Here is a 17,483-nt window from a genome sequence, read left to right on the forward strand (position 1 = left end):
ATGCCCTGGCTGCCCTGACCCTCGAGGCTCTTCCTGGAATCCTTTCCCTGTGTTATTCAGTCGGCAGCTAATGCACTTTGAAGCTATATCAGCTATCTGTCTCCTGAAAATCTCTGCCTTTGTTTGTGCCTAAAGACCACCCTGGTTAGACAGATATGTGGAGCGCTAAGTGTTGGGTGGCTCCAGCGGCCAGCCATGGTGACCTCATTGCTGAAGCGAGTGCCGAGTGCTTGATTGGAACGAACTCCGTGAGCCAAAAAGGCTCTTTGAGTGGTGAAATTATTTTTCTCGCAGAGCTTAATTCAAGTGATGAAATATTCATAGGGCACTAAAGTGAGTGGACTGGCTGGCTGGCTGCTTTCTTATGGGAATATCAATAAGGCTGGAGACAGCCTTAATCCAATATTCAAAGAGCTTCATTGCCTGCTGTTGCTTTGGGCTCAGGCTTCTTTTCGGAAACCTTGCTCTTGTGCCTCCTCCCTCTCCCAACACCAGCCGCTCCATTTGGACAAATGGGTACAGATGGGCTGATGGGAGAGGAGGAAACCATGTGAGGGGGGACTGAGCAGGGAGGGCAAGGCATGGCCCAATGGTCAGCATGGAGGGGAGACACTTCAGGAACTTGGAGAGAAGCAAGGTCTTGAGCCCTGCCAGACCAGACCAAAGGTCCACTTAGCCCAGCCTTTTTACCAAGAGTGGTCATGGTGGGGCAGGACCTGGGAAGCTTAGAAGTGGAACACAAGGCGGCAGCCTGTTCTTGGTCCTTAGCACTGGGTGCTCAAGAGGTCTACTGTCTCTGCTTATGGAAGTTCTGTTAAACAACATGGTTGTTGATGGAACTAAAGGTCAAAAAAGAGGTAAACTTGGCCCCTAGAAGGTTAAGTCCAGTCAAAGGTGACAATGGGGTGTGGCACTAATTTTGCTTTCAGGCCGAGGGAGCCAGCGTTTGTCCACAGACAGCTTTCCAGGTCATGGGGCCAGCATGACTAAACCACTTCTGGTGCAACAGGACACTGTGACGGAAGCCAGAGTGCATGGAAACCCCCATTTACCTTCCTGCCACAGCAGTACCTATTTATCTACGTGTGCTGATATGCTTTTGAACTGCTAGGCTGGCAGAAACTGGGACAGAACAACAGGAGCTCACCCTGTCACACAGATTTGAACCGCCGACCTTCTGATTGGCAAACCCAAGAGTCTCAGTGGTTTAGACCACAGCACCACCCACGTCCCTCCATGATTTCTTTTGTCACTGATAAAATTATAAAATGCTGCATTTTAATAAAAAAAAAAAATCCAATCTGCTACAACAGGGTTTGTGATCTGAAGTTCAGTAGACCAATTAATGAGTTATGTTTCCTGCCCTTTGCCCCATGGTTTATAATCTTTTCTCCAGTTTGCATCAATTTTCTCATTTTAGATTTGTAATTTTGGATGCCATCCACCTGATTGAGTAAATGTAGTTGGGCCTGTGTGTAAAACACCCTGTTGATCTTATCTGCCAGCATCTAGAAAATAGAAATTTAAGCTCCTTTTCCTGACCCAGCCAATATAAGATTTTAAGCACAAACATGAAAACACCTCCTTGTTGCTAAATGTTAAGGCTAAAAAGGATGACCATAGTGGGAGCTCCTTTTCCTGTTCTTCCAGTACGTTCACAGTGTGTATCTTGTGCACTTTACTAATGTAATTTAAGTTGATCAATAAACAGAATAATTGATCTCTTGCAAGAACCTTTACGTAATTAAGAGGCTGGCCATGTGGCAAAACTTCTTAGATTGTATCATTACAGTAAGAGTTGCACCATGCTGTTGAAAGCAATATACTCTCAACATTTGCCTGAACAGTTGTTTCAGAAGGATTTCTCTACCAGTCTCATGCAGTGGGTGGACACAGATGAAAAACAGAGTTTCAGCTTCTCAATCCCTACCCTGCTCAGGGATTTCAAAGGGCCAGAGTCACTATGATCTTTGAGAGTTGACCTAAAAGAATGTCAGATTATGAGATTAGCACACTTCAACAGGATGTGGTCTGAAAATGTCTTGGTAGTTATCTTGTGAGCCGTATCTGGAAGTTCTCCAAAGAGCCCAGTGTCTCCCTACCTCTATTCTTCCATTGCCCATCTCCTTTCTCTGCAGGCGATGAACCTGACTGACCAGATAAATAGGTACCTTTAACAATTGCATTAAAAAGCATTAAGGTTTCTCTTTCTTGCATAGCAAGCTGCACCAGCCAAAATTCCATTTTCTATACATGATGAAAGTCCTGTCCCACCTTTGCCAGAGCTAGCATGACCATTAGGTATGGTGAGGCGGCCACCTAAGGTGACCTATATTGAGGGGGGTGGGGTGGGATAAGGAGTGGTGGCAAAATGTTGGAGGGCAGAATTGTGTTAGCTTACTGCCCTCAGGTGTGGTGCAAGATGCTGGTCCATCACTAGTGTCAACACAGATTCATTTTTCAAGAATAAATGTGATGTTTTCCACCTCTGTGACATATGTTATTCCCTTTTATTTTGGGAATTGATTGGTCCAGTGCACTTCTCTGCTCCCCCAGTAATGATTTCATTGAGTTTTGAAATAAAAATAAGCAAAACTGAGTAACAGTCTGTCCCCTCCCAGCTGCTTTTCAGAAAATATAATAAGTCACTCTGAGTTGGCTCCAAACAACTCTAAGTAGGAATAGACCAACTGAAATGAATGGGCATAGCTAATTTGTCCATTAATTTCAGTAGGCCTTCTCTGACTAGGAGTTATTTGGGTACAACCATGTATGTCCAGTCTGCTCATTTTCAACTCCTCCTTACAGCAACAGCTTAATAGGTACTGTATCTCTGGCACTGTTTTTAGGGGAAGGGCTTACCACTGGAGGAGGAAGAGGAGTGTGGGGGGAGCGAAACTGCCCCCAGCAGTGTGATCCCGGTGGGGTGCCATCTCAGCTGCCCCCCTTGCCGCGTTGGGCGCCACGCCCCCGGGACGTGCGCCAGCCCTGCCCCCGGTGCAGGAGCATGAAGCTCCGCCACTGGGGCTTACGCACATGAGCAAAGATCAGGAAGGAATTCTGGTGCTGCTCATTTGTCTTTCTCTAGCTTTCAGATGTTGGTGACAGTCACCCAGATGAGATTCTCACAGCTTGCTAGAAGACGGGATGTGAGGAAAACATGGGAGTGGGATGACTTAGCTGTGATTCCTGCATTACAGGGGGTTTGAATAGATGACCCTTTGAGACCTGTCATGGACTGGTTGGACATGGAGGAATGCTGGGAGGAACCAGCTGGGGGACCCCAAGGGAAGAAGGATCAGAGCCTGGGGAGTGGTGGTGGTGGGATGTTGATGACTGGTCAGGTGGGGAAGAGGAGGTGTCAGAAGCTGAAGGGGGAACAAGGCTTAGTAAGCTGGGAGAGTCTGTGGAAGATAGAAGTCTGGAATCAGAGGGAGAAGCTGAAGCAGGGGAAGAGGGAGGCCAAGAGGCAGAGAGGAGTCATGCTGGTAAAGAGTCACAGGCGTCTCCCCCTCCTGCTGAGACAAACTTCCCTCCCCCCTTGTCTCCCAGAACCAGAAGAGGCTTGAAAAGAGCGGAGGAGAGGTTGGCTTCATGCAGGCACAGTCTCTGATTGCTTGGAGAAAGCCATGGAGAGCAAGGGTGTGGGGTGGTGGGGACATTCAGTCTTGGCAACTGATTAATGGGGTGAGACCTACCGGGGATGAGCTGTTGTGTTCATTAGGTCTGACTCTCTTTTTTAAGAATAATTTTTTATTAACCAACCAATCACATCAAATCAAACCAAATTACATAAATTCCAAATTACACAGCCGAATTTTAAATTTTTGTTGGGGGTACCCATATTTCAAGTTCCGAAGGGGATCCAATCAACTTCTTGCTTCTTACTGCTGTTTTAATGTCCACAAATATAACCTTATGATGTTCACAGTACTATCCAGTCCTTTCTTATTGTTTTTCCACATCTCTTGTTGTTATTTTCATATATTTTTCCTTTCTCTTTGTGACCTCTGATAGTCTCCGCAAGCTGGTTAGAACAGTTTGTAATCCTGCGTGGATATTATTTTTTTTATCCAGTAGCCATATCCAGACGTTTTCCATATAACATCACTTCCATACATCAAAACAGTCTTAGCGTCATTAATCTTCACCAATCTGCCTCCTTTCTCAAAACCTCTGAGGAGATTCACTAGGAATGCAGTCTGAAAACAAGTCCGTTCTTCCTCCCAGCTATAAATCCTTTGGCAAGATGGCAACTCCGAATTAATTGCTGCGCCATTCCCAAAAGCTCTTATTGCTTCTCGATCTCCATAGAGCATACTTTTGGTTAAAGTTTATCTCCACACAGACCTTAATCATCCTGCTTGGGTCAGTTCAACCGACGATTCTAATGAGGAGGGGTTCTTGTAAATCACATAGAAGGAAAGTAAAAAAGGTCCCCCCCCCCATTCAGTCCCGTTGTCAACATACCCAGCCTTTGGTGTATCTTCATTGTAAAATATTCCCGTTTCTCCAACCCGTCGTCTTCTTTCGCAGAGGTCACTTAAATTAGCAGACTTCACTCCCCTTCTTCACTTGAAATATGTGCATTTGCTTCTTTTGTAATTAATTATTCCAAATTGCTGCAGCTAGTGCGCGATCAGAGACAGCGTCCAGGAGAGCCGAGGTCCACACGGGGGCATTCTGCCTAGGGCCCTCACCCCCTTCTTTCGAATTAGGGGGTGATTTATGGGCACAGCAGGCAAGGGCAGTGTTCCCCATTTCCTTGGGGCAACAAGGGAGGCTGCCTACTCCCATAACAGCCTCTTAATTACCCCATGTGGGTCGGAGAGATGGTATTGTCGGCCATCTTCCAATGCGCCCCCTAGTGGCCCCCCATTAGGTCTGACTCTCAACCAAGTCTGTGCAGATTGTGTTCTTGCTAAGAAAGAGTTAACTCCAACTTGAACAGTGTGATTTACTGCTGGCTCACTCCTGAGAAGACTCTTCCAGCTCTACAATTCTATGATTCTATGACTGTCAAAAGGACAAACAAGGGATGGCCCAAAGCACAGGGTGGCATTTGCGTGGAGAGCACTTGGAGGTGGGATGCTAGCTTCCCATCATTCCCAGAATGCCACATGTGACTTACAGCATGAGAAGCCCCTGCAGTTTCTTTCAGAAACCTGTATGTAGTGAGGGTTCGTGCAGCCTTCCGCCCCACTTTCTTCCCAAGCTCCCAGCCCCCAGGGGCTTGATCCTGAAATTCAGACCCAGCCCAAGTGTTCTGGCAGCTCCCTTCCCATTACAGTACAGAGGCCATGCTTTTCTTTGAGGAAGTGTTTGGTGACTTATATAAGAGTGCATTGAGGAACCAGAATCCACTATCTATGGTCGTCCATCAACAGCTACTGGTCACAATGGTTGTTCTCTACATCCACTGCCTCTGAATACCAGTTGTTGGGAATCACGAGTTGGGAGAGTGCTGTTGCACTTGGGTCCTCTTGTGGGCTTCCCATAGGCATATGGTTGGCACAGTGAGAACAGGATGGTAGACTAGATGGGTCATTGGCTGCATTCAGCAGGCTCCTGTGTCTTTGCTCCACCCCCCCCCCCCAAATTTTTTCCTCCCTTTTCTGAAGCTGGTTCTCACTCACTCTTTCCTTGACAGGCCTAGCAGGGTGTGTGGCAGAGCAGATGTGATTTCTCTAGAGGCCCATGCAGATGAGGGCTTCTGAATGACAAATGAAGATTGTCCAAAACAAACTGGACCTCAGTGAGAGGTGGGCTTGGCAGCTTTTACAGTGTACTCAGTTTTACAGGAATGCACCTTGGGAAACCTCTTTCAGGAGGCTGCACAACAGGCTGGGCCAACTTTCCTTTTTCCATGCCCGTTGGCTGATACATACAGAAGCACAAAAACACTTGACGTAGCAGCCCAGCACTCCTGAGGACCACCGAAGCCCCTCTTGCCTAAGAGCAGTGCATTTGATTGATTGGTTTATCACATCCTGTCAAGCTTATCCAGCAGTTCACAAGGGCCAGAGGTGCTTAGCCTTTGCATGCTTTCAAGGAAAAGATGATGAATAGTGACTGGGTTTCATTATTCCTTTGACAGAGGAGGCAAACTTAATTACATATCTGCCTTCTAAATTGCCCCTCTCTTTGAACAAGCAGCAGTGCCCCTAAAAACCCAAAGGGGGCAAGTACTTCTGGTGGCTGCATTGCACATTATGCATTTGAGACCAAGAGAAAAAGGCCCACTTTTGCATGCAGAAAGGAGGCATATTAGCATTGCCCTTTTAGAGTTTCCTGAGTCCAGAGGTGCCAGATGTTTGCCATGTTTGCTCAATTATTTTGAGTAGCTAAAATAAAGCTGTTCTCTTTTGAACAGAACTGTCTTCAGTGTGACGTTCCTGGGACTGCTAAAGCTGTTCCCCTATTTTTCACAGCAGTCTGACAAACAGAGATTTTGTCTGCTAAAACATTTCTATCCATTTCTTTGAAAAGCATCGCCTCCTGAATTAGCTGTCAGTCATGAGGATAGCTCAATAAACCTGGCTGGTCAAAGGGCCTGGGTCTGAACTTTAAGGGCCCCTCTCCTCTCTCTTCCTACTGAGGGGAGCGAAGCAAGTGAGCAAGCTGTTTTGTGCTTGGCTGAGAGCTCTTGCTTTTAGCTTTGCCCCCGTTCATCAAGCTCCATCTGAGCTACCAGACAGACTGTGTTCCCAACCTGGCCACGTATCAGCCTGTGCCCTGAGCTGACTTCACCCCACTGAGACATAGCTAAGTGGAACCTCCATGTCCAGAGGTAGCATACCCATTGTTGGATGAAGGCAACAGAGGAAGGCCATTACCTTCATGTCCTCTTTGTAAGCTTCCAAAGGTATGTTTGACCCGATGTTGGAAACAGAATGCTGGACTAGAATGACCCCTATCTAGGGGATAAATTTTATTATGTATGCCTGTTAATGCTTTTTTATACAAGAGGGAACTGCTTGCAAAAAAGTGTACATCAGTGAAAAAACTATACTAAAAATGTGTTCATTAGGAAAGATTTGCACAAAAATGCTGATGAATTCTTGAGGATTTTTGCAAAAGCAAATTGCTGTAGGAATATGGAGAACTGAATGCAAGACTCGAAAAATGAGAAATGGAGAGAACCCAAAACTCAGATTAGTCCATTCTTACCTTGATCTAACCTAGCAAGGAATTCCATGTGTTATGTTGTTAAAAGATGAAGGAGCAGAGGCTGTAAGAGGTGGCACCACCAGATTGCAGGCTGGAGTGGGACTTTCTTCTGACTAATCATGGGTTAGGGTCAGGAGCCAGCCAGTGAAATTTCATTAGGATTTGCTTTGTGGGAGGAAGACTTTCATTTTCGAAGAACTGGGAGTTTGCAGGAGTCAGTGTGTTCATTCAATAGGACATTATGGTGCCAGAAAGGCCTGAGTATTTTATGGAACAGGAACGTTCTGAAATAGCTAGGTATATTTTTCCCAACAATCATGCACTCTCTTAAAAAAAAGAAAAAGCTTGATTCAGAGTACAAATTAATTTCTTAGTGCTCAGGGGCAGGTTAGAGGTCTCTGAAGGAGAAGAGAGCAGAAAGCAGTCTTGCCATTCAGAATTCTCTGGTCCCAAAATTCTGCAGGCATGGAAATTAGGGTGGCTGTTAGATGCAAAAGAGGCACTTTGAAGAACTGTCTTGCAAACTATACCTGCTGATAGCCCCTTTTCTCTGCAAAGTTGCAGGAGCCCAGTCCTTTTTTGCCCATGGCTGCCAAACCACCTCCCGTTTCTCTGCCTAATCAAGAATTTGTCAGTGAATCACAAGCATGAGGCAGGGACTATTTCACTGTGACACAATAGCTGGGGCTCTATCCACAGCCCCCTTCCCAAAGTGGCCAAGCTCTTATAGGTAACTGTAAAGGGACCCCTGACCATTAGGTCCAGTCGCGGACAACTCTGGGGTTGCTGCGCTCATCTCGCTATACTGGCCGAGAGAGCTGGCATACAGCTTCCGAGTCCTGTGGCCATCATGACTAAGCCTCTTCTGGCGAACCAGAGCAGCACACGGAACCACCATTTACCTTACCACCGGAGCGGTACCTATTTATCTACTTACACTTTGATGTGCTTTCGAACTGCTAGGTTGGAAGGAGCAGGGACCACGCAACGGGAGCTCAGCCCGTCGTGGGGATCTGAACTGTCAACCTTCTGAACAGCGCCACCCATGTCCCTCAAGCTCTTATAGAGCACTTGTTAGAAGTTTGTCTTATCTCAGCTTGTAAATACCACACCCTCCAACACTTCTCCAATGAAAATAGGGACGTCCCATTCCATAATGATAATTTTACTATTTCTACCCCACACATCTCACTGGGTTGCTCCAACCTCTCTGGGCAGCTTCCAACATATATAAAAACTTAATGAAACATTAAAATTATTTTTTTTATAAAAAACCCCAAAACTTCCCTATACAGGATTGCCTTCAGACAGCTCGGGGGTCGGATAACTCCATACCCTCCAGTGAAAATAAAGACATCCTACCATACCCTCCAACATTTCTCCAATAAAAATATGGACATCCTAAGGAAAAGTGGGACATTCTGGAATCAAATCAGAAACCAAGACAGCTTCCCTAAATCAGGGATGTCCCTGGAAAATAGGGACACTTGGAGGGTCTGAAATACCCATCCAGATATTTGTGTGTCGAACAGAAAGAGTTAAAAGCTTGTCCCATATGCTTACTTCTACACCACTCAGAAATCTGGAATACACATAATTCTTATCATTAAAACAGTTTGAAAGGAGACCATTTCGAAGTCTATCTCTAGAAATGAGGGACAAGAAGTATTATAGCACTACCCTGCCAGGCCACTCAGAAAGCTAAAATATGGTTGATGTACAGCCCAAGACCCAGTGATCAGCATTGAAAGGGCTATATCTGTACACCTCTCATTAGAAGCAGGGGGCATGAAATGCACCCCAAAATGACCAAGGCACTGACAGACCACCTAGAAGACTGCAGCCATGTAGCCTAAGATACAAGTAAACACAGTACCAGAACTGGACATTTTTGCACCTAACAGTCAATGTTTACCTCTTTGTAGAAGCCAGTATTTTGCCACACAGCAAGCCAAGGCACAAGTGGGACTGAATGCTGGGCCATGAGAGTTCTTCTGCCTTTTCAGAGTTGGAGGGAGGGAAGGAAAACTCCCACTTGCAGCAAGGAAGAGATCTCCGTGTGCAAATTGCATTTGCTTGCACACACAGAGGTAAAGAAACAAATATCTGTTGCCTTCAGCTTATCTTGCAGTGTTGCTTTTTTTTTTTTTTTTAGTATACAGCAACTAACAAATCTAATATACAACATCCTCTGCCTGCTGCTGCTTTTTCTTCAAGGAACTAAAGTCAGCAGACATGTTCCCTCCCTTATGTTTCATCCTCAAAGCAACTCTAAGATAGTTTAGGCTCAGCCCAGGGTCAAGCTTCATAGCCAAGTAGGGCACCCTACAGTGACCAAACTGGGCCACAAAAGCTTATGCTGTCACGATCCAGGGCATGGGCGCCAAGAGTCCAGGACCGACACCAGGATCAGGGTATGGACGGTGGTAGCAGTCCCAGTGGTGGGTCCACAGTCAGGAGCAAGTCCAACGGAGATCAGGGACCAGAGGTGGCCAGGATGCAGGATAACTGGAACACAGGAGCAGACCACAGCATAGCACGAAACCACATTGCTATAGCAAAGACCCACAGTGAAAGGCAAGTCTTATATAGTCCTCCTGAGCTTGCCTCCAGGGGCAGTGCATCACATCATCTGACCATGCCTGCTGGCCTGCATCTGATTCCCCCAAGGCAAGCCTGGCCAGGGCCTGGTCCCTGCAAAAACCCACGGTGCTCATTACACATGCCACAATAGATTTGTTAGCTTTTTGCTAACAAGTGCTGCAGGATTCTTTTGTGCTTTTGCCTCCCTAGATCAACAGCAATACCTCTGAAGTTTAAAACAAGTGGCTGACAGACCCTTCTTCAGCAGGTTGTGAACATTCCATTTTTTAAAAGGTGTGTGGGGGGGGTGAGATATTATAGGAACCCTTTAAGATTCATTTTAAGTGATTGAATTGGATTGGGCCCCTTCACATGGCTGTGTTACCCTGCCTCTCCTGCAACCTTAAAACTCTTCCATTTTCATGTCCAGATATTGTTTGCTTGCTCATTGATTTGTTTATTTATTTATTTAGTCTTATTCTCTCTTGAGCAAGTCTGCCCTCTAGCGGAGAGAAAGAATAATGATAATCAGTAGTAATCCTCTCACCAATCTTCTTTATTATTTTTTTAATTTTTTAAAACTTATACACCCGCTGACTGCAAAAAAACACACCTCTCAATGCAGTTTACAAAACATAAATCAGTAGCGTCAAGGGGGGGGGGAGAATACAACTCTACTTTAAGATATAAGCAATTTAAAATAATAAAACGGATTAAAATTACCTCAACCTCCCTGCAGTATCAGTTGCCTGAGGCGGTTGCCCTATTCTGCTTAATGGAAGGACCGACTCTGTATTCCTTTCAGGGTGGGTGGGGAGACCAAAGCTTTGCCATCTTCTCCAAGATTTACTGGGATTGAATGAAAATCAGTGTCCTTGAATCCATCAGGGCACATAGATTACTCCAGGACGTATTAGGACATTGGGCTTATCCACACTTCACCTTGTCCCACAGCTTTCCCCCAGGGAAAACAGCTTTTTAGTGCTCGGAGCAAACGGCAATTTGGGTTCCCCCTGGATTGCCATTTGTTCCAATCTATAGCTAAAGAGTGGGTTTTCCCTTGGAAAGGAGCAGGGCAAGGGGAAGTCCACTCGGGCCTGTGCTTTCTAGGCATAGCACAAGCGGAAGTGTGGACGAGCCCATTCTGTCAAGAGCAAACAATGCGGCATTGTAGTGAAAGAGGTGCCTGTCTCCCTTAATAGTCACATGATGGTGGTCTTCTCCTAAGTTACTGTGTCCTGAAAAAATTAAAAGTTCAGAATGCAGCAAGTTGCTTTTTTATTTTACAAAATTAGGGAGGCTTATTTAACTATAACAGGTTATAACTATAACTGACTTATTTAACTATAACATGGGCATGTCAACACATAGCTCCTTATACAACTTGAGCACAAGATGGAAGAGCTCCCAGCATTAACACTTCCAACAGATACAGATCCCCCAGGGAGGTCTCCTTCCAAGGCCATGCAAAGCCACAACAAAATAAAAAAAAATCCTTCCAGTAGCACCTTAGAGACCAACTAATTTAGTTATTGGTATGAGATACTATCTGAAGAAGTGTGCATGCACACGAAAACTCATACCAATAACTAACTTAGTTGGTCTCTAAGGTGCTACTGGAAGGAATTTTTTTATTTTGTTTTGACTATGGCAGACCAACACGGCTACCTACCTGTATGCAAAGCCACAGTTCTGGTTGCAGAAGAGAACATGCCAAGCACCTGTGTCTTCACAGCTGGATGGGTGAGATTGGCCAAAGGCTAGCCACTGGCCTATTATTCTCCTACTCCAAGGACTTGTCATCCAGCCAGGTGAGGGGGTAAGGCCAGCCCCCTTCTGTGGGAAGCATCGCTAGCTAGCTGTTTCTATGACAATCTAGCTGTATTTAACCAGCTCTTTAGGCATATTAAAAGGATGCTTAATAGGCTGGACCACTGAGTTAACAAAGAGACTGTCTTGACTGTTTCAGCAGTTCCTTCTGCTACTGACTCCCATCTTACAGATACAATACAAAACCACTGGCTTGGAAGGAATCCACAGATTTCATTCCAAGCAACCAAGCCCTTCAATCCTGTAACAATATGATAGTGAAATGCCAGACACTCTATTGACTCAATAGGAATGGTTCAGCTAAAAAGGTGCAGATGGTAGCCCTAGACTTACCATGAAGTAATGTGGAAGGGGCTTAGGATTTTTGGCATCACTAAGAGCTGTGGTGGGATACAGACAGAGCTGGCTCAAAGACACAAGCCACTGGAAGGTTATCTTGGTCTATCAAGATGCATGGAAACTGCAAAAGGGCATTACTGACCCATTTTGACGACAGTTGTGTTGAGGAACTTCGGAGAAGATAGCGTCTCCTATTAGTTGAAGAGGAGGCTGTTATTTGGATTAGGTAAAAATGTCTTTGACCTGCCCCAATTGCATACATAACACTGGAGATTTCTTATCAGCAATCGATAAGATACATAGGGTTTTAACCTTTTCCTACGACAAGAGTTTTGGTGCATTTAACCATAGGTTGGAGGCAAGAATGTGAAAGCAGAATATTTTCCTGGCAAAAGCCTGTATCGCTGTATCCCTGACCAGGAACCCTGTCAAAAAGGGTGAGAATATTTCGGCAGTGGAGGACTGGAGGTGCCGCCATCTCCTCCTTGCGCATGGATGGTGCTACGCTGGGAGTCCCTTCTCTTGGTCCTGCCACCTTCTCAGGCACCCAGGAAGGGGCCTTCCCAGTGGCTGCTCCCAGACTCTGGAACTCCCTTCTCTGGAGAAGCTAGACCGGATCTCTCTCTCCTTGTCCTTCCATGGGCAGGTGGGAGACCCTCTTTGTTCCACGGGGCTTCTGACTGCTTCCAATGGAAGGACTGCTGCCCAGCTGTCTTATATTGCAATGATTTGGGAATCATTGTGGCAGCTAGACTGGTGACTGGGAGTGGCCGCCGGGACCACATAACACCGGTCCTGAGAGATCTGCATTGGCTCCCAGTATGTTTCCGAGCACAATTCAAAGTGTTGGTGCTGACCTTTAAAGCCCTAAACGGCCTCGGTCCAGTATACCTGAAGGAGCGTCTCCACCCCCATCATTCTGCCCGGACGCTGAGGTCCAGCGCCGAGGGCCTTCTGGCGGTTCCCTCATTGCGAGAAGCAAAGCTACAGGGAACCAGGCAGAGGGCCTTCTCGGTAGTGGCCCCCGCCCTGTGGAACACCCTCCCATCAGATGTCAAGGAAATAAGCAGCTATCCTATCTTTAAAAGGCACCTGAAGGCAGCCCTGTGTAGGGAAGTTTTTAATATTTAATGCTGTATTGTTTTTAACACTCAATTGGGAGCCGCCCAGAGTGGCTGGGGAAACTCAGCCAGATAAGTAATAATAATTAATAATAATAATAATAATAATAATAATAATAATAATTTGCCTGACTTTAATATATAGATTTAATATAAATAGTTTCGAGTCTACCAATATTTAATTGTATTTCCCCCCTATGTTTTAAGCAATTATGTTCTCTCTCTCTTTTTAAAAAATCTGGAAGTCCCGTCCTATCAGGGGGAAAGCGGGGTAGGAATGAAACAGAACGATCCACACAAAGAGCTTCCGAAACAGAGTCAGCGAGACTCGTACGCATGCAGCCGAAGCTATTGCATCCAGCGATGGGGTTGCGATTCCTGCAGCAGCCCCGCTTTTCTTCGGGCTCAGTCGGGGGCTTAACCAACTCCGGCGGAGGCGGGTGGTTTGGTAGGCCCGCTCCGGTTGCTAGGCTACCCAGCCTTTCGCTCCTTGTGCGCAGGCGCGTCGCCTTGCGCTTTCTGACAGGAAGGGGGAAAAAACCCAACGCAAGCCGACTGGCGACGTTCATCTCGTTGGTAGTATGCTTTTGGTCAACCGACGGGCCCTTGTTAATAAAGTTTCAACAATGAGGTGGTTTCCCCGCCTCCTCTTTTCCCGGGAGGGGAGGGGAGGCGTCCAGGAACCAATCAGATTCCTCTCCCCCTCCATCTCTGGGTTGGAAGGGGAGGCGGCCCGCGGGAACCAATCAGGTGGAGTGGAAGGGGCGGAGGAAAGGCGTCGGCGTCGCCGTCTCCGCCGAGCGAGAGTTTTTATTTTCGTTGTTGAAACTTTATTGTCCCCTCCCTCCCCGTAGACAGTCGCCCGTGCTGAGGGGAAATGATGCGCTGACTGAACCGGGCGGGCGACCCGTCGAGCCCAACAGGCCTCGGGATGTCAGGGAGCCGGCAGCCGCCTCCTCCTCCGCCGCCGCCGCCCCAGCAGCAGCACTCGACTCCCGCGCCGGGGCCTGGCGCCGCGGCGGCCCCCCCGGGACCTTCCTCTTCCTCCGCAGCCTCCTCCGTCACCACCTCGGCCTCCGCGGCGGCCTCCTCGGCGGCGCCGGGCTCCTCCTCCGCCTGCGCCCCGGCGGGGCTGGGGGCCCCCGCGCGGCCTGTGCTGGTGGCCGCCGTGGTCTCCGGCTCCTCCTCCTCCTCCTCCTCCGGCGGGGGGCTTTCGCGGCTGGCCGGGGCGGCCCGGGCCGGGGCCTCGGGGAGCGGCGCGGCGGCGGCGGGCGGCGCGAGTGGCAGCAGGAAGAGGCCGCTGCTCACCCCGCTCTGCAACGGCCTCCTGAACTCCTACGAGGACAAGAGCAACGACTTCGTGTGGTGAGTTGGGCGGGGAGGGAGGGAGGGAGGGAGAGCCGAGAAATCCCCATTCGCAGCGACGCTCCTCGGCCAGAAGGGTTTCCTTTCTGACAGGTAAATGCCCCCCCAGAACGGCTCTTCCATGTCGAGGTGTCTTTATATTATTCTGTTTTGTGTTGAGCTTTCAAAGTTTCCAATGGGTGTTTTGTTTTGGTACTGGCCACTGACCGCAAGAAAACGACTTGATTCGGATGCTAGTAATAATAACAGTGGCTGCACACGTGCACACTGATGCAGAGCATAAAATCGTGAAATTGTAGAGTTGGAAGGCACCACGAGGGCCACCTAGTCCAACCACCTGCCCAAGGTGGGAATCGAACCCGCAACCCTGAGGTTAAGAGCCTCACACTCATCTCCCAAGCCTTCAAAGTGTGCCTCGGTCACCAGTCCCTACCTTGCAGAGGGATTGCTATGAAAGGTTATCGGAAGGAAGCCTTCTTCACATGAACGCGTGTGGAGGGCTGAGCCCTCAGGAGAAAGTGCCCAAATGCGCAGAATCTCTATAACAGTCCTGTGAGGTAGGTCAGTGTTGGATTGAGCTTTGAGGATGGGACCAGGTAGGCCTTTGTTCCAAATGCAACCAGAACTGTTTTTTTCCTTAATGCACAGGGATAGGGGCATGTTGCCTTTATGTGTTCATGGCTGAGGAGTGGTTTGAACTGGGGATTTAGTACCTTATGTTTTAGCAGAGTTCTTACATGTTCTCTTAAAAGCAAAATCTGCTGTGTTCTGTACAGTTTATTTGCTTGTAGTTGTGGCTGTGATTGCAACCAGGTAACGGAAAAAGTTCAGCACCCTTGAACTCATCTCTCCTATGTAGGTGACTGAGGCATGCCCCAGATTTGAAAAAGACAGGTCTGCTGTTGGAAAGTTGGAAAGACTGTAATGCACAAGTAGCTTGTGGTGTTGTTCTATAGCTAATTTTGGCAAAAAGGATTTGAGGAAACTGGCAAGATTTTAATCAAAACCTTCTTTGTGCTCCTCAGCTTGGGTTGTTATGTCTGTTTGATAATCAAAGTGCAGACTTACCTCAAAAGGTTTTCAAGTGAGTGGTGGCTCACCCACTGATCGCTAAACACTCAAAAAATGTCCTAGGGTTAACTAATTTCAGATGGTATTTTTTGGCAAATTTCCCCAGCTTAGGAATTAACAGGTAGATAAAAGGCTTTGAGGGGTAAAAAGAAGAAGATGAATTTGACAATATATTGTATTCTTTTATTTCTTATGTGAATAAATCAAGCCACACTACAATTCCTCCACTGAAACATGGTGATTTCGAAAAAATGTTGGAAAGACTTTAGGATGTACAACAGTTTATGGTGACTCTATTTCTTGTTATACAGATAAATTCCTTAGTAACAAACACTGTTTTGTAAATCTTTGAATAAAAATATTTATAAAAAATAAATACCAGTTACAACCCTGCCAGCTTCTATTCTCTATCCACCCAGCTCTTGGAGAAGTAGATCATGGGCTTCCATTTTCATGCATAAGGATAAAACCAGTAAGAGAAGATCTGTCAGAATCTCTTTAGCTAAAAATTTACTTAGCTAAAACTGAAGCCTTATTAACACATTCAGAAAACATTGTGTAGTCAGTGAAATAGACCTAGGTAATGTTGACTGTAAGGTTATATTTTATATGGCACTGGCAGGACTGTAGCCTAGGGCAGTAGGTGACTTCTGTCTGTCCTGGCAGAAGATGCAGTGTGGAATTCAGTAAGTTTCTTTAGGTTAAAGGGCAGGGTGAAGCAAAAGATTGCTTGGATCTCCATGCTTACTTTCTCTTAAGACAGTATAAAAACTGAAGTGACTGCTACCTTTGTCTTAGAAATACTTGTTTATCTTGGGTGTGGGCAGTTTTTTGCTGTTCCTTTTCTAGAGGAAAATAGTCTATGCAGTTTTAGTTCAAATACTATTTGTTGTTGTTGTTGAATCTGGCTTTTAACCAAAAACGATCTGGAGTCTTGAGTTTCATTCTAGAGTTCTTAGGACAAATACTGTGAACATTATGTTTCTACTTTGAGGTTTGATACACTAAAAGAGATTGATGCACCCTTTTGACCTTTCCTAACTTGTGAGGCTTGAGACTTAGTTGTGGGCTCTCCTTCTCAACACTGTTAAAGAAGATGTGAAATATTCTAGAAGGATCGCACTCATGTATGTAGATAAGGCAATTTGATAAACATTTTATACTTGGGATTTCATACAGCTTTTGACAAAATCCCTCATCGAAAGTTGCTAAGCCAACTTTAGCCTGTAAGAAGGCTGGTGGCAACAGTGGAAAAGATTTGAGTATTGGAGCAGCTGGCACCTCTTGCAGACTACTAGGAGGCAGGAGGCAGGCAGGGATGGTAAAACTGTGATATGACTTACTGGAGCCATCACAGAGAGAGTGGCAGTCATATTCCAGTTCTAGAGTGGTACTTTGGAGGATGAAAAGATTGTTGTGGAGGCAAAGTGAATTTGAGAAGAAAATGCCTAGGAAGTAATGAAGATATTTTGCTAACTCCGCCACTTATTCTTTTTGAAGTTCAATTCCCAATGAAAGGTGCCTTTTGATTTATGCAATTTCAAATATCATTCCAGATATATTATTCCAGATGTAGCTTACATCTCAACATATTTAAGCAGAGTACTTTAGGTGGAACTATTGCATTTACTGCTTTTATGCCATTTTTTGGGAAGGTTTTTAAAGTTGTTGCACATGAGATTATTTGAATCAGCTGGTTGGTTTCAGCACAGTTCAATGGTTTCCAAATAAATTGATATAGGCTTTAACAATGGGCTGGTTTGCACACCACATTAAACCATAGTTCAAAATAATTTGTGGTGCTTTAATCCTCCCATGCTTCTCCCTTGCTGCTGCTTATGTGTCTGGAAGGAAGAAGAAGAGGAGTTTGGATTTGATATCCTGCCTTTCACTCCCCTTCAGGAGTCTCACAGCGGCTAACATTCTCCTTTCCCTTCCTCCCCCACAACAAACACTCTGTGAAGTGAGTGGGGCTGAGAGACTTCAGAGAAGTGTGACTGGCCC

At 46.3% G+C, this 17,483-nt stretch overlaps 1 protein-coding gene across 3 annotated transcripts in view; it reads left to right on the forward strand.

The window, feature by feature from the left end:
- The first annotated feature begins 13,880 nt into the window (after positions 1-13,880).
- The window catches only part of COP1 (COP1 E3 ubiquitin ligase), a 109,465-nt gene continuing 105,862 nt past the window's right edge, over positions 13,881-17,483 (forward strand). For 2 of the 3 annotated variants that reach the window (XM_081865154.1, XM_081865156.1), the window contains exon 1: positions 13,882-14,408. In XM_081865154.1, the coding sequence (XP_081721280.1) occupies positions 13,975-14,408 (434 nt within the window). In that variant the 5' untranslated portion in view covers positions 13,882-13,974. Of the gene's footprint in view, positions 14,409-17,483 lie in introns of all 3 variants that reach the window. The other variant, XM_081865155.1, reaches the window with a different exon arrangement.

The sequence above is a fragment of the Podarcis erhardii genome (genome assembly GCF_964252035.2).
Source record: "Podarcis erhardii genome assembly, chromosome: 6".
In the NCBI taxonomy this organism is placed as follows: Eukaryota; Metazoa; Chordata; class Lepidosauria; order Squamata; family Lacertidae; genus Podarcis; species Podarcis erhardii.